The sequence below is a fragment of the Camarhynchus parvulus genome, chromosome 2 (genome assembly GCF_901933205.1).
Source record: "Camarhynchus parvulus chromosome 2, STF_HiC, whole genome shotgun sequence".
Classification (NCBI taxonomy): Eukaryota; Metazoa; Chordata; class Aves; order Passeriformes; family Thraupidae; genus Camarhynchus; species Camarhynchus parvulus.
In genome coordinates this window covers 40,363,874-40,385,274 of record NC_044572.1, presented here as the reverse complement: position 1 = coordinate 40,385,274, position 21,401 = coordinate 40,363,874, and the positions used below count along the sequence as shown (strand labels likewise).

General features: G+C 39.3%; 1 protein-coding gene across 5 annotated transcripts in view; it reads right to left on the bottom strand.

Annotated features, from left to right (window-relative positions):
- RBMS3 (RNA binding motif single stranded interacting protein 3) overlaps positions 1-21,401 on the bottom strand; it is a 712,273-nt gene that overhangs the window by 589,266 nt on the left and 101,606 nt on the right. For 4 of the 5 annotated variants that reach the window (XM_030969590.1, XM_030969580.1, XM_030969574.1 and 1 more), the window contains one exon: positions 14,520-14,588. In XM_030969590.1, coding sequence (XP_030825450.1) covers positions 14,520-14,588 — 69 coding nt within the window. Of the gene's footprint in view, positions 1-14,519; positions 14,589-17,273; positions 17,357-21,401 lie in introns of those variants that run through there. The other variant, XM_030969583.1, reaches the window with a different exon arrangement.

Below are 21,401 nucleotides of genomic sequence, written 5' to 3'. Positions count from 1 at the left end.
CTCATACTTAAAGCAGATATATCAACATTTTTACAACCACTGTTATAGGGAGGATTTCATGTTAATATTTGTACTGCTAAGACTGGTACAACCACTATTGCCTAGTAACTATAAAACTTCTCATAAACTACATTTGGGAAATAACATCCTAGAAGAAGCAAGATTAAGAAGTAGTTAGAAAACTGGACTTCAAAAAAAAAAAAGCTTAAGAAGTTTCTACTTCACAATGCAATTTAGTTAGTTAGATAATAGACTGAAATGAAAGCACACCAGACTACTGCCCTGAGATAAAATACTTAGGCCCAATGACTAGAACAGAAAACAAGCAGCCAAAGGGCACAGAAAGGAGAACTAAATCCTACTTTCACTTAGTTTTCCTTAGTTACTTTTCAAAATAAGTGTAAACACAACATTCCTAGACAAAAATCAACATACAGAAAGTTATGTGAACATACAGATGCTAGTAGCTCAGATAATGCTTCACAAACTGAAGTTTGTCAATGTGTAGTCATTTGATATGTGCATTGTGCTATTGCCCCAGAGAAGAGAGAACATAAGTGATGTAGGCCCTGGTGTAATATATTTATTTTACCAAACTGTGTATTGACTGTAGAATTCATGCTTCCCCTTGGAGAAGCACAACCTCATGAGCACCTCCTGCAATGTCCTCCTCTGGACAATTCATGCTTTTAATTTTTATTATCAGATACCTGGAGTATACATCACTCAGTAAGACAGAGAAACTCCTCCTTCAGAAGTTCACAGTAGAGTATGGAGAGATGTACTAAATTCTTTGAGGGAGATATTTTATTGTAGTTTTGTTTTCCAAAGGAATCCAAACAGAGCTTGCTGGCCTACTGCATAGTGTCCTACTACAAGGACTACAATTCTACAGTTTTCTCCTTGTATGGTCTATTTTCAGTTCAATACAGTTAGATTTCCACTGAGACCATAACATCATATGTTTATATATTCTGTCAAGTGTTCCCAAGACCTACTTCAATTGTTTTTCTAAGCGTAGGGCCTCTGCTGTAGGTCCTCAAATAAAATGCGTGCAATATTGATCAAAGTCCTGCTTGCACTCCATGCAAGATTCAATATATTCCTATTAGATGGGTACAAACAGAGCTTGATCTTTAGCAGGATAAGCAAGCTCTGTACTGCAGGACACAATAGAGCTCAGTTGTTCTAAGAGGCTTAGAATTTTGTCTAGTCTTTGGAGGTCCATCTAAAAGTCACTAGGAGGATTAACAGCAATTTTCCCCCCTGCTTCTTACAGTCCAGCCATGGTTATGAAGGCACACAGCATGATTTTGCTTACCACTTCCACTGCCCATAAACGGAAACCACTAAAAGTTCATGTGCATTAAATCTAACACTCATTAGCATACTCTGCCAGCTTATCATCTCCCACCACAAGTTTTTGATGGTTACATTTGCAATCCAGAACAGTACTCTAGTTTTCCCTTCTGAATTTTGCAACAATCCAGTTGACATTCTCATTTTAACCTATGCGTGAAGAGGGATTCAAATCAATCTCATCCATTGAGGCACTGTCATTCATTCTTGGGAGTTCAGATGCTTTCCCCATTTGAGTACCATTCACACTTAAAGAAAAAGAAACCAACAAAACATCTCATTTTGCCAGAGTCGCATTTTCCTTACAGTGTCGGTCACAAATTTATGTTTTCATTGAAGCCTGTAGGATTTCTGCTTGGGCTACTTCAGCATTTTCAATAACTTCTTAGTTGCTTTTTCGTTTTGAAGTTTTAATTCAAGTTTCTACATCTATGCAAATTTTGCCTGATACATTAATTGTCTTGAACATCCACTACATACAGCTGAAGCAAGAAATACAGTGGTTTTATGACAATATGTAAGTCACGTTTCTACAGAATCATTCTTTCTAGTTCTTCGCTTACATTATCCCTATTTCAATTCCCTTCTTAGAAAACCTGGATATTTCATTTAGAATGGAATTAAGGTCCTGGCCTCCCATATCAGTGGACTTTGAGGTATTACTGTAAGTTACTTGTAGGTCCTTGGTGTTTTTAACAATGCCATCCCCCAAAACGTGTGAAGCATTGCTGTTTTTAAAAATAATCTCAGTCAAAGCTGAAGCCCACATCACAGTCAGGGTAATGGTCACTACAGAAGGCTCTCAAACAGTGGCAGAACTACAGAGTAATAAAGATATTCATCACGGACCTTGAAAACAAAATTCTTATCCATACTGAGCTATGGATAAGATTGAGTAATGCAAGCTTTGGTGACTTTGGGGAAATTAACTAGCTTCTGCTAGGAAGACATCATGAAATTCTCAAAAGAATTTCCCTCTAAGTCTAAAAGCTGATCTTCAGAATGAAACAGGATCTCTAAACATGCTGGGAGAACCAGCACCCCGAAACTTACATTGACTTAAATCACCGATATAAAAGTCTCATTTTCTTTCTAGCACCACATTCTTGCTTTTCAGATAACTGCCACCAATGCTTAGCATTAACAACTAACTGAGTCACTGTTAACACAGAACAGGGGGAAAAAAGACTTTCGTTTCCTGATTTCAGTTTGATTTCAAATATCAACACAGCTTGATGGAACAAAAATGGAGCACTCACACAATTAAGATCTTAACTCAGTAGGCAACTAATCAGTGCCTTGAAACATGACTAACAAGCATCTTGATAAAAGTGCATTTTATCAGTGTTCAATGACTATTTCAGTTTATGTAGAGCCATGTAGTAGACAGCAGAGCTCACGAGCTGTTGAAGCAAAACTTAAATACAGAGATCTCTAGTTAAGAAAAGTTTCTTAGCCAAGACCAGCTCCAAGATTAGACAAAGAGACCCTTTCTAGAGTCCATACTCAGAAAACCTGGGACAAAAAAACTGACTTTGGAGACAGAGAATATCTGATTCTCTCACTTTGAGTTAAAATGAATTGTATCCTTTGAGGAACTGGTCCATATGTTCAAGAGGTATTTTCCATCCCCAGCTTTTATGATTCATACATAGATTGCAATTTCATTGCTACAGGGTAAATACATTTTAAATTAGACTATATAAAGGAGCTCTAAAGTTGCCATGACAGTTGCAGCAAAACGCCTTGTCGTTTCTCGTTACAAAGCATAACCTATCTTTATAACCAAATTAGCTTTTTCAGCTCTTCCCCCAAATGTAGCCTGCAGATTTATTTTTGTTGATCCACCAATTGTATCTTTCAGATTTGCATGGCTAATTATCAAACAGAATGATCATCACTTAGATTATTAAAACAATCCATCAGCCAGCTTTGTATTCCTTCGTGCGAATGACAGGAAAGGGGAAAGGCTCTTAAAGAAGTTTTTGTCTTGACCTGGTTTAGAAAGAGAGAGAAACAGTTCTATGCCACCAGCTCTGATTTGACCATCTTCCCTAGACATGCCCCCATCCCCAAATCAGCCCCTGGACACAGCTCAATGCCAGCTGTTACTCCTCCAAAGGTAAACCCTCCTCCTCAGCTAATGTTTGCTCTGGAAAACCATCAATCCCTTTGTTAGTGCAGCTGATGGTGGACCCAGCCATGTCTCTTCATTGCATTTCCTTTCCAGGTGTAAGGCTTCAGGAGCATGAAAGATGGGAGGCACAAAGAGCAAAGTCCATCTGTTATTTTTAAATAATAGAACAAGGGGGCAAAAGGCCCCTAAAAATAACTTAAACTCTTCTGCTCCCACCTATCTTGCAATCTTTAAAAGCATTGGAACACTGAAGAAATCAGGGGGTTACAGTAGCGTGCATGTAGGCTGCAATTACCATACTAATTATCATCTGCATCAAATTGATTGCATTAACCAGAAAGCAGAATTAAAAAAAAAAAATCCCTCCAAACTGTTCATTCCAAGAACAATTAAATTTAAAGTAAGAAGAAACATGACGAATTGCTGACAAGTGTTAAAACATCATCTGTTGGCATCTTCTCTTTCTTTTAAGATGTCATAGCAAAGTCAAAACGAAGACAGAAGATATCAAATGACACATTTAATAGGACATGAGGCAAGATGTTTGCATGTAACACGCTTTGTCAATCTTTGCTATTAGTCAACACATCAGGGATACTACAGATAACATAATGAAAAGATCCTATTGTAAGATTATGTGCAGCTTCAAACAATATTATCTGAAGTTTATATGACAAGATCTGAACCTTGGGAAGAGTCAAGAAAAATGTTGCTAGACACAGCAAGGAGACAGTTTCCTTAAAAGACCCACAGATTTAAAGAGTTCTGAATTCAATCAATCCACTATAGAATTTTGTTAGAATTCAGCTGTGTGAACAACAAAACTAATTAAGCCTGATAGTGAATGTACACACATCTTGCAGCTGATTGACTTTAACTGAATTATTCCTTGAGCTCTGGGGTAAGCTCATCCCTTAACCAGAAAATCTGCACAGGGGCAAAAGTTTAGCCTCATTCTTGAAAAAACACAGACACCAACAACTGAGTTTTTGCCCCATGTTAGGAAATCCACAATATGGCCAACGTAAGAGAGCTAATTGTGGACATCAAGATTGGAGGCAGACTGGGCTGCAGTGATCTCACATTGCTGGAGTTCGCAGTCCCAAGAGATGGGTCAGGTAAAGAGTAACGTTAGGCCCCTGAACTTCAGGAAGGCAAACTTCCAGCTCTTAAAAAAGATAATCAATAGGAATCCCTAGAAGACTACACTCAGAACAAGGAGTAAAACAGACTTCTAAGGAAGTCTTCCATGGAGTCTTAGAGCTAACAATCATCACGAGCAAGAAATTGGTCAAGGAAGACAAGAGGCCCACGTGGCTGGGTAGGGAGCTGCTGGTCAAACTAAAGGGGAGGAAGTAAATGCACAGGGGAAACAAGGACAGGTAATCTGGGAGGAATACAGAGATGACATTCAGTTGTATAGGGATGGGGTGAGGAAGGCCAAGGTGAAGCTGGAAGTAAACCTGGTAAGGGATGCAAAGAATAACAAGGGCTTCTACAGGGATATTAAACAGGAAAGGAAGGTCAAAGAAGGTATATTCTCCCCAATGAACAATACTGGAAAACTGGCAATAAAAGACGAAAAGAAGCCTAAAGTACTAAGAAAATTTTTTGCCTCTGTCTTCCATGGCAACTCCTCTTCCTACACCTCTCAAGTGGATGGAGAGCTCGTTGGGGATCATATTCCCTGCTGCAAGTAAAGAACAGGTTCATCACCACCTGAGGAACCTGAATGTAAATAAGTCTATTGGGACCAAAGAAATGCATCCCAGAGTCCTGAGGGAATTGGTTGGTTGTAAAACCATTCTCCATGATATTTGAAAAGTCATGGCAGTCAGGTGAAGTCCCAGGTGACTAGTAAAAGGGAAACATTGCACCCATCTATAAAAAGGCTAGAAAGGAGGACCTGGGACCCATGCCAGTCTCACCTCTGTGCCTGGCAAGATCATGGAACAGATCCTCCTAGAAGCTGTGCTTAGACACAGGGAGGACAAAGAGGTGACTGAGGACAGTCAGCACAGCTTCACCAAGGGCAAGTCCTTCCTGACTAACCTAGTGGCCTTCCATGACAAGAGTGACTACATCAGTGGACAAGGGAAGGGACATCGATGTCATCTACGGTCCCCCATAACTTCAATCTCTCAAAATTGGACAGAGGTGGATTCAATGGCTGGACTGATAAGTGGATAAGGAATTGGTTGGACTCTTGCATGCAGAAGGTAGTGGTCAATGGCTCAGAGTCCTAAAGGACATCAGTAACAAGTGGTGTCCTTTGGAAGTCCATACTGAGACCAGTGTTATTTAACATTTCCATTCATGACATAGAAAAAGGGTGCACCCTGAACAAATTTGCAGATGACACATCTGAAAGAGGAGATGCCATCCAGGGGGACCTGGAGAAGCTCAAGAAATGGTCCCATGGGAATCTCACAGTTAAACAAGACCAAGAGAAAGGTGCTGCACCTGGTCAACACAGACTAGGAACAAACAGATTAGAGCAGCCTGGCTCAGAAGGACTTAGGGATGCTGGTGCATGAGAGGCTGGACATTATCTGGCAATGTGCACTTGCAGCCAATGTGCAGTTGATCCAATCCAACTGTGGGGATGCATCCAAAGCAATGTGGCCAGCAGAACAAAGGAGAAGATTCTGCCCCTCTTCTCCCATCTGGTTAAACCCCACCTGGAACCCTGCATCCAGCTGTGGGCTCCCCAGCACAGAAAGGACAGCAACCTGTTGGAGCAGGTCCAGAGGAGAACTGCCACCATGATTAGAGAGATGGAGCACCTCTCATCTGAGGAAAGAGTGAGAAAAATGGGATTCATCAGCCTGGAGAAGGTTTTGGGGTGACCAAATTGTGACCCTCCAGTATCTGAACAGAGCCTACAAAAAGATAAGACTTTTTGCAAGGGCATGTAGTGAGAGAACAAGGGGAAATGGGTTTAGAGAGAATAAGTTTAGATTAACTATCAGGAAGAAATTCTTAATTGTGAGGGTGGTGGAGCACCGGAAGAGGTTGTCCAAGGAAGTTGTGGAAGCCCCATCCCTGGAAGTGTTCAAGGCCAGGTTGGATGGGGCTCTGAGCCACCTGGTCCAGTGAAAGGTGTTCCTGATCATAGCAGGGGTTTGGAACTAGATGATCTTTAAGATTCCTTCCAACCTAGGCCATTCTATGATTCTCCCTCATGAACTGCCCAATGGCTACTGAAGGGTGATCTCACGCTTGTCTTTGGTATGGCGTTACCAACATCTCTCCTCTGTTATACTCTTCCAATTCCCATAAAAACCTCACATCTCTGAAAGGTTCAGCACACTTTCATCCTTCCTTTTCCTCACCAAATTCAGTCAAAGAGGGAGCAGTCAGCATTCACAGATAAAACACCAATAAACTTAACTTGCTAAGCCAAAGAGGCAAAAAAGACTTATGGGAGAAGCATTCGTGGGATTTCTCAAACTGAGTCTGCAGTTTTGAAGTGAGGCTTCTAAAAGAGTTTGGGAATCTTCCAGTGATGACACAGGGAGAATTTTGTCTTTATGGTTAAAAAATTTGTGGAACAATTTAGTTTGCAGTCTTTTTAAATCTTACTAAATTCTTCCTCTAGAAGAAAATAGTTTTGAGAGGCAACAAAAGTGCAGCTGACAAATAGCTTTTGGAAACATTTTACATCTACAGAAGTCATTGGAAATGCTGCTAGTTTTTTCCCTCATGCCCAGCACACACATTTCTCTAGACAAACCTGAGCCCACTAGACAAAACTGAGCCCACTGAGCAGACAGTTAGCACAAAACATACATTTGGTGTTTGCCATCAAAAGTAATTGCACAACAATTGAAAGAAGTAAAAAGTTGCTGGCCTAGCAGACAAAAAAAAAAAAAATCAGCTGTTTAGAAACATCATTTTGGAAGAAAGGGTTTTTCTCCCCTGCATACTTATTTTTAAGATCAGCCAAGAAATAGGCGGAATCTTCTGAACCCTTACTTGAAAGTGCAACATGATACCCAATGGTATCTAACAGAGTAATGATAACTTTCCCTTCCTGAGAAAGGAAACCTGCTATTTCTTCCTCACATCTGTAGAAGAGAAATACACAATACTGAGTCTTGGAAGAGTCCTCCTATGTTTTCATAACCATTACACCTAAAGTTTAACATTTAAACAGTATAGTTGGGAGAAATTTAACATAATTGGTTTACCAAGACTTTGGTATTGGGAGCTAATGCCCAAATCCCATGCTTGGTGAGGAATATATATATCCAACCCACAGAGTAGACTAGAGGTACCAGATGCACAGATTGCAGAATAGAGCCTGCATTTTGTCATTTACAGTGACTATAAAACATAAGCCCTTCTTCTAAATACAAGTTTGGGTTTCTTTCTAAAATACTGTCAGTCTTCATCCTGCTGTGTTAGTAGTTGTGTCAGACACAAAGTGTTTCTCCACAAGTAGTTAAGCGAAAGCATGGAGTTGGATCTTACGAACACCATTGCTTCCCTCCAGGCTCAGGCTCTTACCCTGTTGGAGCTTAGGAAACAGCTTTATGTTCAATTCAGTCAGCTGCCTGGTGATTGTGCCCAGACAACAGGTAGCATACTTGGAAGAGCAACCTTTGAATAACAATGCACAAATTTACATTTACTCATATTCTACCACTGACCATTAAGAAAAAAAAACAGTTTCCTTTTTTAGTTCCCCTCATATTTCATTTACAAAAGCCTTAAATTTTCAAAGTTAAGTTTATGTTGTACTTTGGTTGGCAACAGACACAATTGCTCCTGAGTCTCATTTGGCTGAGTTATCTTCACACAATAAAAATAGCTTACACATCCTGGTGTACTGATGCATTTAGCTGAGCAGCCAACTCAGTGTGCCCTGCTCTCCTGTTACTTGCAAAGCAGTCACTGAGATTAACTCTGCCTTTGCCCATGACCTTGGTGAAGTTGGGGCTGCCAGTGCAGATTCCTGTGGCTTTATGAAACATATGCCAGGTTCAATCTTCCCTTACGCGCTCCTACAAAAAGCATCGTGCCAGAAGCAGCAGCTCCCAGATTTCACTGAGGAATCATCAAACTTTGGAAAGCAGAAAGAACATTTAACATCAGGTTTCCAGCTCAACCTAACAAGCTGCAGCAGAAAAGATGGACAAGTGTATAAGAGGGGAGACACACAAGAAAAAAAAAGAGAATGTCTAATATTTTGTCTGCTACTAATAAAGACTGACCTAACACATGAGTCTATCTTTATCAATAGTTGACAAAATCCCACAAGGCTCTCATGTGCATAACGTGGCTTATATATGGAATAAGAGCAGACCTGGAGTGCTGATCACAGATATTCACATTTTCCAAACCTTCAGTGAACTTAGGGCAACGCATGATGCATAAAAGAATAATTGTCCTTCTAAGTGTTTAACTACTTAAATTTGCTCTTGCAAGGCACTGTCTCCACCTCAAATTCAAATTTAATGAGTGATCCAAGGTAAACCTAACAGAGGCTTGTTGAAATTCAGTGAGTACCTTTGACATGTCAAAAAATTCAGTTTCTATCAGTACATACTTGATTTTTCCATGTGCTCATCCAAATGTAACAAAGATCAAAATGCAATGCTGCAAAACTGATGACCTATAGTAAAGAGGAATGCCTAGCTCTGAAAAGATATATTATGGGAAGGAGGTATTTAGGGATTTCCACTCCATTTGTTGCAAAACTGGCAAATTTCCCCTATTAAGTCTAATTGAGCCCATTGATTTTTGCTACTTTTTTGGGGTAAACACCAAGCACCAGGAAGAAGGAACATATTTCTGTGGCTTGGGTTGTCTGGTTTGCCTTTGGAAAGTTGCCAGACCTCATCTGACCCTTAAAAATAAGGTTTAACCCTAATAGCTGGACTAAGTCACTGTCATTTAGATGAGCACGCTGCAGCTCAAACCCAGGTCAAGAGAGAAGGAATTCTGTTGCCACTTGACAGCTGTTCAGTGGCTTCAGTGGCTTCTTCAGTTGGTGTGCACAGTAAGTTTTCTAGCAGACAGGCACATAACCTAAAGTTTACAGCCACAGTGTGCAGTGCTCAGCAGAAAAGCAAAGAGCTGAGTCATCAGGGAGACAGTGACTTTCTCAATACTGACTTTTTCCAAGTCAGACTTGAGGCGCTGAAGGAAAACAAATAAGACTGAAAGCAGTTGAGTACGTTACTATTTATTACTCTTTATTTAGTGTTTAGAATTAGCTATCTTCCACCAGTTTAAAAGAAAACTCACTTCACAGGAATGGATCTTCTGAGCCATTGCTCCGATTACCTTTGTGTTCAGGCAGCCTGCCAGAACCCATCAAGGAAACTCACTATTTCCCATCTTCCTCCTCCAAGAAATCATGAAATTCCACTTGGAGGTGTCTTAGGCTATGACAATCCCAACTGCTACCAGAAGTTATACCTAGTCTGGCTTCCTAAAACTAAATAAATTCTCTACTCACATGCTGCTCAGTTAATCACAAGGTTTATTTCGACCTTGTGCACTGTGAAAAATCCTACTGAACAGACACCTGTCTAATTATCTTCTTACCAACACATTACTGCTCCAACACATACACAGGAAGAATACCAGGGCAAAAACAAGGCAAGGGGAAAGCAGGGACACACACAACAGGGACAAAGAAAGAGAGAAAAATTATGTATACTGAAATCTCTGACCTGAAATTCAACAAAACAGCTGCCACAGTATAGCTGGAAAATCACCTTTCCCAGCTTCTGCCTTCCTGACTGGTATACTGGTATTTCCATCATCCCCATCACAAAGCAGCTGTATTATAAACTATCATATGAAAAGATAAAATATTTTGGCTGTTTGAAATATAGACACTACACTGAATGTTTATCAACACCCATTGTCTGTCCAGATTCCTCTGAGAAACTGCTAATCACTTTGTACTAAAATATAGTACTTGTCCCTGTGTTTAAAGAGCTCTAAGTTTTAAAGACTCTTTCTTTATTGAAGAAAAAAACCCACATTCTGGCCTTAAGGCACCGATGCCAAGTTCAGCAATGGACAAAGCTCTGACTACCGGCAAGAAAGCAATGAGCTTGTTTTGCCTCTACCAGAAAGACAGAGCAATAGCTCTGTAACAAAGCAGCAGTGGAACCAGACAGAGGAACATTATGGAATCACAGCTGAGAGCCCTCCTGTCCTGTGGCCCATTGGACATAGTTTCACTTTCTGCATTTTTTACTTCATTAGCTCATAAACTAATGCCTTGCTAATAGATATGAGGAGGAGAAAGATGCTGAAATGTTCTATATTATTTTTAATGGCATTCAATACACACCAATTATTCTGCAGGCTCATTTAGCACCTAATATTGAAGAGGCATTTGAATATTTCTAGAAAGTAATATAATCTAGGCATTTCTAAAGATAGTCTTGCTAACAACCTTTGTGCAAGAGACCTGGAATATTGCCACTAAGATGCCAGCCAACAGTGGAGACCAAATGAATTGTCAGATTTCACCAGCTCCCTAGTGTGCTCATGAGCAAGAAAAGTCAGCCTATCACTATCTTCTACCTGCATACAAGGTGGATTTATTTCTGAGATCTGACTAGGTGCTACTGACTTTTTGCCTCTCATTAACAGTTAGGACATAGCAAATTAGGAGGATCATTGTCCCATTATTCTTTCTTTTAGGACACTTTATCTATGGTTTCTTTCAATGCCTTGACCTTAAGTTGGCATCTGAAATATATGGTTTCTTCTCTTTTTTGCTAAGGAATAAAGAGGGATTTTCTCTTAATTGTCTTCATTTTTACTAGCACACAGTTCTCAGTCATTGCCATTAATTAGTGAATTGTTAATGTTAAAACTGCTTTCAGAGATAACCGAGCTGCAAAGCTGAGTGCCTTGTGTCCCAGCCTGCCTGTGTACCTTTGATTCCTCATGTCAGACAGACTGTCCCACACAAGGATTTGCCATCACTACAAGAAGCTCTGCCTTGGATGCCATCCCATTCAGCAAAAGCAGCATCATGTTAGAAATAGCTATACCATCATCCCTGATAAAGTGCCACTTCCTCATTCATTTTCATCAGTTCTAAGAGCCACTTGCAGGCAGCAGCCTTCAGAGTACCACAGAAGGACTAAGTTCAGAGCTTCTCACAAAATTGCTGCAGACTTCTTCACACATCAAGCAATGTCAGTAGCCCAGAACATAGTGTAGCCAATTTTGGTTCATTATCATCTGTATCTCCTCCTTTATTCTATCCCTCAAGCCAGTTTAGTACACCTGAAGGCAGGAAGATCCCAGAGCTCCATGGATGCCAGTTCAGAAGCTGTGATTTTATTTGGCTTTCCTGCCCACCCGTCAAATTCATTAATTCAATTTATAAATTCCTTGAATCAAAAAAAAAAAAATCAACCTTTTAGACTAATGGCTCCTTATTCTGACATTGAGAAAGAGGAATGCTTGAAGAAACCTAGCTTGAACCAGGTACTAATGCCTCTTTCCCAGGGCAGTCAGAAGGAACCTCTAAATCAAGTTTCAAAGATGCCTCCCCTACAACAAGACATTCTCTCAGGTTCAAGGGGCAGTGAAAAAAAAAAAAAAAGAAACCCAAACAACACTATTCTCTGAACAGCTTCATATTAAAAAAAAAAAAACCTGGGCATTCAAATTCCATGTGTCCATGAGAGCGATAAGTTGATAGAAACTTATTAAAAACCTTCCCCAGATAGCATATTTGAGATAGATAAACATGCTCCAGTTTATCCAACAGAAAATATAAGCATGTCTGGGTAGTACAAAGCAAAACAAGTCAGGGAAAAATGTGTTATTTTCTGTGACTCATTGACCTCACCCTTTCAAATCTCTCACCTAGTGAACCTTCCAACTTCACACAGATAGAGGAAATGAAAAAAGAAAAACTTAGGGGAAAGAAGGAAGAAATCAATTTAACTTTTAACATTTCTTAGATGCATCAAAGGTCTCAGCTATGCAGCTCTATTAGGTTTGTGTGTGGATTCTTGTAAGATGCATGTGAAAAAGCCTTCACTGGGTTCACTGCATGAGACTAAAGAAAATGCAGACTATGAATTTTGAACTTTAATATTTTTCTTTCCTGGAAAGCTATCTTAATATTAAAAAAAAAAAGTTTATTTAAACTATATATAGATGCTGGCAAGTTGCAAGGCTGAATACAAATCTCTTATCCAATACAAATATTTTGCCACTCAGCTCATGAGAGCGCACAGCAGTATTCCAGCCTCCCAAACGGAACCACAGCAAGCCTATACATCCTCACAGCTGGTACTGGCATTTATAATATCCATGAGGCAAGTTTATAAGCTTATTAAACCCAAAACACAGAAGACAAAAGCTGACAATAAGGAAGAAAAAGAAAAGATTAGAGTAGAAATGGCAAGGGAAAACAAGAGTCAAACGTAAGGGGTGCAATATATGGGGAGGGAAATTACCACAAGCACTCTTTAATACATTAGAACAATTTTTTTTTCCTGCAGATGTTGGATAGTCTAGACATACTTTCAAGCAACATTCCTGGTAGTTAATCCCTGAACTCTGCTAGTGGTTTGAGAGGGCTGTAACACTACAAACAATCTTTATTATGCACTTATGTTTCCCTCTCTCCTCAAAAGGGAAATCAAGTGTGCAGAGCATAAGGTGTATCTCATATGATTTGTTAGGGTGATCTCCTCCTGACTTAGGAATTCATCTCCTATTTACAGACAACTGCAGATACACACAGGAAGAGGGGAACAGTGCTTGTATGTATCAGTTATGAGCTTTTTCTTGCTCACTGTCTAATGCCCTAGGATGGAGCAAGCAATAACCACTGAAAAGAGTTAAACTTTTGTCTATGCTTCACTTTTACCCTAAAAATTCAGTGTTGAAAAAGTGAAAGACAGAACACTTGGAAAACTTTGCAAGCAAAAGAACCATATTTTTATATGAAGAGAAGGCACAAAACTCACAATACTTTGTGAAAACAGGACTATAAAACTGGGAGGATAGTGAAAAAGGTACCGTGGGATGAAAAACAGCCCATGAAGCACTTAGCCACATTTTTTCCCATCCTAATCTGAATACAAATTAAGTTCAGTTTCTTTTGCTTTAGTTTTTGATGCCAAATCACAACTTAGTGGAAGTTTCCTCTCTTAAGTCTACAAATGTCCTTCAAAAAGAAAATCCAGCATGTCAGATCAAGGGTTTATTCATCATGATAATTTAAATTTTTCATAGTGTCAAGGGGGAATGGTGGTTTTGGTTTTTGTGGGTTACTGGGGTTTTCATGCTTTTTTTTTTTTAATGTGTATGTAGAAAGAGGTACAAAAAACAAAAGTAGAGGCTGGAAGAAAGCAAAGCCAATGCAATCATTTCTGAAAAGACATATGAAGAGTTTTTGAAGACAAAGTTGCTTTAGTTGAAATACATTGCTCTTTAATAACAAAGGTAAGCCATATCCTAGTGTATAGTCAAAAAAGTCTTTCAATTTTGATAAAGTAACACAAGCCCTGAATACCATTCAAATTCTTATAAAGAATCATTAACTATAATATTGTTCCCTGGCTATCATTCAAGAGTTTCTGGCTTCAGTTTCAATTAACAAGTTTTCCTGAAGTTTTGATCATTGCAACCACTTCACAAAAAACCCCTGGGGCAGTGGTGGGGGAAAGGCTAGCATAGGAGAACAGACTTCATGCGTTGCCAAAGGGCATCAAACACCCACACTTGTAGCTTAAGTGACAAGATGTAAAGGACAGGGGGATCCAGGCACAATAACCATCCCTGACAAACCAGAGAGGCACCACTGCATTAGAGGAGGCACAGCTGTACAAGCTCCTCCATGAGCAGCAGCTGCATCCAAGAGTTTGCCACAGGATATCCTGCAACAACCTCCGAGAGCAGCGTGACCCAGCTGGGCTGGTGCAGGTAGGTAACGCTCTCAGATCCCCTCACAAATTCATTTGAAAAGGATGCATGCGTCAACCTGAGCTTCATATCCTTTCTGACAAGGGCATATTACCTGATGGGGCTGTGAACTGGACCATCTGCTGTAGGAAGGAGCACCAGAAATCTTGTTGGTTGTAGGTCTCTGCAAAATAAAAGAAGGACACATCAAATATTCACCCACACGTCTGTCATACACACAGACAACTTCACCAATCTCAACCATTTTTTACCTATAATTAAAAAAAATTAAAAACACCCAAACTCTAAACAAGAGCCCCCAGAAACCACAAATATGAGACAGTTGCACTAAAATCACATAGATGGAAGCTTGATGAATTTGCAACCAATGCTATGTTCAGCCTCAAACCTCAGGACCTCAATATTCACTTCAATCTGTACTTTGTCCCCTAGACTGCATATTTAAATGCTAAACCCCAACATAAACTGAGGCTACAAAGCACTACCCATCAGGCAGACAATTTACTCAGATTAAGCAAACATGCTAAAAAGGAAGAGCAACTGACATCACTTCTCTGGACTTGTGAAAAGCCTCTGACACTGTCCCACACCAGACCCCTGGCTCTGAACTGGAGAGACACAGATTTGACAGGCAGATCAACCAGCAGATAAAGAACTGGCAACAAGGTCACACTCAGCTGGGGTCAACGGCTCAAGTGAAGAACAGTGACACATGGAGTTTCTTATGGGTTGGAAGGATTGAAGAGAGAGTGTCAAAACAAAATACTTGCTCTTTCAGAATCACTTCACCTTACCTAAGTATCATTTTTGAATATTTTTGGAATATTTTTTCTTTTTAAGAAAAACAGCCTTTATGATTTATCTCTATATTTCTTTCACCCATTTCTCTATTTTTTTTCCCCAGATCCCTGAGAAAAAGACCATACTTTCACATCCATATCATGTGTGTCACATACAGACTTTACAATCAAACTCCTTTGATACTGCAGAAGAATCAATGCATTGTGGCATCTAATAGAACTCCATCAATTATTTTATTACACATTATCTCTGGCTTCAAAATTATTTTATATCATCAACTTCAACACCATCTACACCCAGTTTAAGTTAGAGTCTGGTGTAATAGAAGGGCTTCAAATCCACTCCTTACTTATGTGAATGTGGTGCTTAAAAAAAAAAAAAAAAAAAAGAAAAGCAACCAAACAAACCCACTGGATACCACAGCCAATAACCAAGTTTCTTGCAAGCATATCACTACTATACTGTGTAAGCTCATGTGTTACAAAATGTGCATGACAACAAGGCTACTTATATCAGGAAGACCAGGTGGGTTTAAGTTTTTTTTTTTTGCATGAGATCTGGATTCAAACAGGCTTTCCAGACATAAGATACTAATTTATCAGTACATTATGTCACCAGCAGGATGCTAATAAGGGGGACAGATTCATATTTGAACCATATGGACATAAATTACTAAAAAAAAATGCAATTGTGACAACCATGTGAGATTTATACCACAATGTAGTACAGTCTTTGTAAGTATGAAAATAAATAGCTTATGGCTTTTAACACCCAAGGATATAGTACATTTCTATGCCAATTATAACCACCAGGGCTTATACATCATTACATATTCTAAAGCTGGCATGTCATTCTAACTAATGAGAAACAGCCACCGCTGGAATTGTATTTGTGTGTTAGTCTATCAAAAAAGCAGTAATTTTACAAATTTAATTATTAGCATTACTGTACAGTGTATTTATCTTCTCCTAGACACCCTTAAAAGGATGGACATTTTTAATGAACAGATACACCATGTAACAGAATAACACTTTTTTTTGATGAAAACTTCAGAAAATACAAAGTGCACACAATGCTGGTCTCAGCTTTGTGAAAAACTATCTCCATCTGCTTCAGAAGAATGACCAGCCAATCTCTGAACAACAAGTTGAATAATGGGATAGCTGGAGTCTTTTCTAGAAGCACCTGGAAATAGTTTTCCAGCAATATCCCTTTCCACCAGCATCACACACCTTTCCTAATTAATATATACATAATGTATGTCTGCCTTTACTATCATCCAATAAAGCTGCATCTTCCTCCTGTCTAAACTCATAAATACCAGTCTGGGGTTTCATTACTCACTCCAATACCTTTAGTAGGTACATTTCCTACACAGCAATCACTCTTTTGAACTTTGCTGTCTCAGTTTCAAGGACATCCGAGAGATAAATATCCCACAGAGAAACAGTACTGCGATATTACAGAGAAACAGGCAAATCCTTTCCAGGACAAACATCAAGCAAACAAATACTTCCCAAGACAAGGACAGAAGATGATTTTCCTTTTTTTTAATGTTACAAAAAAGAAAATACTAGCACTTCAGAAGTACTTATTAGATGACTTTCATCTTCCAATACGATTAAGATGAAATTTTTAAAAAACTGCAAATAGTAGTATAAAAGACTTTTATTTTCCCTACCCTTCCAAGCTTTTTTTTTTTCCCCTCTTCTCCATTCACAGACCAAGAAGCAAGCTCACTTGCATGTTCCAAGGCAAGCAGATTACTGGGTTATAGAACAAAGGCTTGCACTGCTCACATGCAGAAGCTTCTGTATTAGACTATTCAGAGAAGATTCTGAAATATCTAGAAAATACTTCCATCTAAGCTTCTGTCCCAATTCCAAAGGGCAACAGGAAAAATCTGAAGGCCAGACCACAAACCCTGCTCATCTCAATGGTTAAAATATTTAAAGCAAGCGACTTAAAAAGCTATGCACAAGCAAACTCCAAATGCACACACCTCCACCCCTATTTTGCTGCAACCAAAAATTAGACACCCACCTACCTCTAAGAATGTCTCTTGATATCTAGCAGCATGGGTCATAAGCCAGACCATATTCTCTACTGGATGAGCAGCTTTTGCATGCAGCTTGCACCTCAAAGACCTCAAGGTGTTGCATTTTCACAAGCTATTTTACCAGGGAGAACACAGGCTGCATTCAGTCCTTTAAACCATATCCCTTTCTTCAGTTAAAATCACCTCTCACATCACTTCTTCTTTTGAGAAAGAAGGAGCACAAACACAGGATATTTAAGAATGCTCCCTCTGGCACAATTAGCACTTTAGCACAAGCCCTGGACATAAACTTCCTCCCTGGTCGTGCAGAGCTCCCTAACAGCATCACTGAAACAACCTAAACCAAACAGCCATCAACACCTCCAGAGCCTCTAGCAAGTCCCACTCTTAGCTACCTTTACTTCCCTTCTGCTTCACCAGCTCATTTTATTCCCTAAGCTGCCTCTCAGCCATATGCAGATAAAAAAGCTCCTCCCCAACTATTAAAAACTAATTAAGACTGACTGCCCTAATTACCTGCTGCCCAAGCTGTTCCTTTACATCCTGGCCCCTTCTCTCATTCCCTTCACCTGTCAACACAGGTCAAACTCACTGAGCTGCAGATGAGCACCTGTTGTTTTAAAAGATCACAAAGTTTTGCTGAAAATTTTAGAAAGATTTAAGACTCACAGTAGACTGTACTTCCAAAGGCAGTAAGACTGGAAACTGGATGTGTGAGCTTAGTAATTGGGCTGGAAGTTGTGGGAAAAATGGAGAGGGAAGCTGGTGGTCTGCACACTGCTGCCCAGGCAGCAGTCAGTGTGAGAGGAGAAAATCTGATGTAGATTCAGGTGCAATGCTTCAAGCACTTAGCCAAACCTGAGCCTGAGTGTGAGGAATGCTGATGAAACATCAGACTGCCTCCAAATCCTAGTGAGACCAAGGAAAAAAAAATGTTCTTCTCCCTCTCTTAAAGTGGCACAGATAAAAGAAGAGCAAATGATGCAGTATACGTGCAAAGATGCTTTTTTTATATTCAGTTCACAAGAAAACTGTTTTCTCAGAAGATTCCTACTACTGAACAGAGTAAATGACATAGCAAGAAGCCAGGAAAAAAATTTAAAAGAATACATGGAAATCAATACAATGGAGTATGGCTAAACAGGAGAGTTCAGGGAAATACATGTTACTATTTTATTCTTGGGATTAGGCTACCAGTGACTGCATGCAATACAAGCCAAGAACTTATACAGTCCCTAAATAATTCCTCAGTCAGTCAAGGAGAGCTCCAAGATAAGGCCACACTTCAAATTTATGAAAAAAAGGCAGAGCACAGAATTACAAGTGTCATTACTCTGGCAATATTTCTAAAAGCAAAAAAGGAGTATATATTCTGATAACAAAGGCAATGTTTATAACTTGTTCTACACCCAAATAAACTTATAAAGTCATGTGATGAGCATGGCAATTCATCCCATTAGTCTGGAAAAGTATCCTGAGATGGGATGATTTACTGTCTGGAAGTACCTGTCTCTTTCCATCCACTCACTGAAGAGAAAGGCTAAGCAGGCAGTTTAATTGAGACATCTAACTGGGGATGGCTAATGTTAGGTGAAATTAAATCTACCCACAGTCCCTGTTCTCCTTGCTACCAAGGGACCTAAGCAATTTGTCCTCTTCTACTTTTCAAAGGGTTATTATGGTAGCAAATTTGTTATGCAATTGGGGTACTTGTGAACTGCCTTGTGAACTCCCACAAACTGGGTTAATCTTCAAAATGCAGCTCATTGGTAAAGACATGAAACACTGCCTTGACTTGCAGGACTTAGAATTTTTTGGCTGGGCAAGAAGGGGAGAAAATAATTTTCTTTATAAATAGAGAAAATTAAATAGGAAAAGAAATGGAACATATGCTGAACATTTAGTCATACCAAAAGCATGTTTCTTCAAAGAAAATTTACTTACACTTCCACCTGTAGTACTCTGAGAATGCAATTACAGTTACACATGTAGTACTTAGACTTGCACCTGTAGTGCTCTGAGAATACAATTGCAGTTACATGAAACACCTGATATACCACCAATTCCTGGGCTCTTTGGCTTTCTGGCCTAAAACCTTGATGGCATTCAGCTGGTCTCTAGTTCGTCTGGTTTACAGATGATGCTTCTTTAAAGAATATAGAGTCCAGTGGTTTATGTATAAATGGATATGAAATTGAGGATATATTATGCGCTGTCCAATATCTGCAATTCTTTTTTTTCTTATGCTATGGAATTTGCTATGGAATTTTCCTGATTTTCTCTTAAATTAAAAAAAAAAAAAGTCATTTCCTGAACAAAGTTATGGAGATAGCTAACAGCTCTGTAAGATGTTAAGGCACTGAAGTTCTTTCTCTGAAGTTTGTTTTCTTTTTTTTAATGGAGTCTTATATATCTGTGACTTTTGCGAAGAGGAACAGCAATGTTATGTTAAAAAGAAACAATATTCAGGGGGTGCTTCTTGTGAGACACAGGCCGTTGGGTTAACTTGTTTACTTTTTTTTCACAGCAAGAATTTATGAAGAAAACACGAGTGAAAAATAAATTTTTAACTTCTCATATTATAAAGGGCTATAACATCCTTTATGACTGTCCAGGAAGGAATAATGAGCAAAGTCCTTTTGACATTAACCACAGCAGACTGCAGCAGTGGGAGCTGGTTTTTGAAGTATTGAGTTTTATTTCTTTTCACTTGTTGAGCTTATCCCACAACAATGCAGTACGGAAAATGACATTAATTTCTATGTACAAGGTAAATAGAAATGGTGACAATTTATCTGATATTATCTGATCAAAAATGGTGCTTAGAGTGTGAAATTTGAACCAGTAATATCTCATGAAACAACACAGACCTCATGCCTACGTATCAATCCATACCTGCTTCTGGTCTGGCTCCAGACACCCTTAAGCCATGCTGATTCTCTGTGCAAGGTAAGACCTCACACACTTGATAATACTAAATCCTTCACAGCCTCTTCCTCACAAACATCATCTCAAGGGATCAGAGGAGTCAGCTCAGTGGAAAGGGTAGCTCTGTGCTTCCAATCTGGTGCCACACCTGGCTCCACGGGGAGACAAACCCCAGTAAAGCCTGTTCATTAGAAATGTGCTGCTCACCCATGAAACCATTTTCACTCCTGTGCAATAAATACACACAATTCCTTGCTCTCTTCAAAACTTCAGCCCATTTTTCAACAATACCAATATCATGCTGGAAATTCATAGCTAATGCTCTGAACATAAGACTAAACAAATTCCAAGTACTTTAAATATCCATGGTTTCTCCAAAACCCTACAACTTAAAAAACCTCCAAAATTTCCTGGAAAACTGCCAGCTTCCTAGTGATGCTAGTTCTAAAAAAATTGCAGAGTGATGAATTTTTCTTTTTTTTTTGGTTAGAAAAAAGGAAGACAGGAAAAGGTTATATAATCAGATTAATAACAGGAATGTAATTTCATTACAGCCATGCAGCATTTTTTACCCCTCAACAGTGAACACTGCTGATCATGGGGTTAGGACACGAAGCGAAGCGCAGTGATGTTGACAGCAGTGGAAGGATGGTAGGTGACGTGACAATCCGGTCTCCTCCATGCAAAGAGTGCATGATGCATCCTTCAGCTTGCTTGGCAGCTGAGAGAATAGCATATGTCAGAGTGACATCATTGTTTTGCAGTGATGAGGTGATGCAGGGGAATCACCAAGTATGGTGCTCCAAAAAAGTGTAAAATCAGGAGGATTAAGAAATCAGCTGATCTGGATAGAATGGCAGAACATAAAATGTAACAGAGTTGCAAGAGGTAAAGTTTGCAAGTAATGAAATGCATTTATAAGTTGTGTATGAAAAAGTGTGTAGTGGGAAAACAATCTTTCCTTAATGCTGTTACACAATGTCATTAGGGATTACTTCCTCTAGCTTACAGAAATCAATGTTATGACAGGAAGAGACAGAGCAGGAGAGATATTGACTGAGCTGTCAACCGTAGCGGTACATCTTTCTGAACCTGTGGGTTTGGGCTTTGATGAAGCAAATGCATTCAATAGACACTTTTATAGGAACTCAGGAACTCACTCAGAGTACTCACATTTCATATCCACTG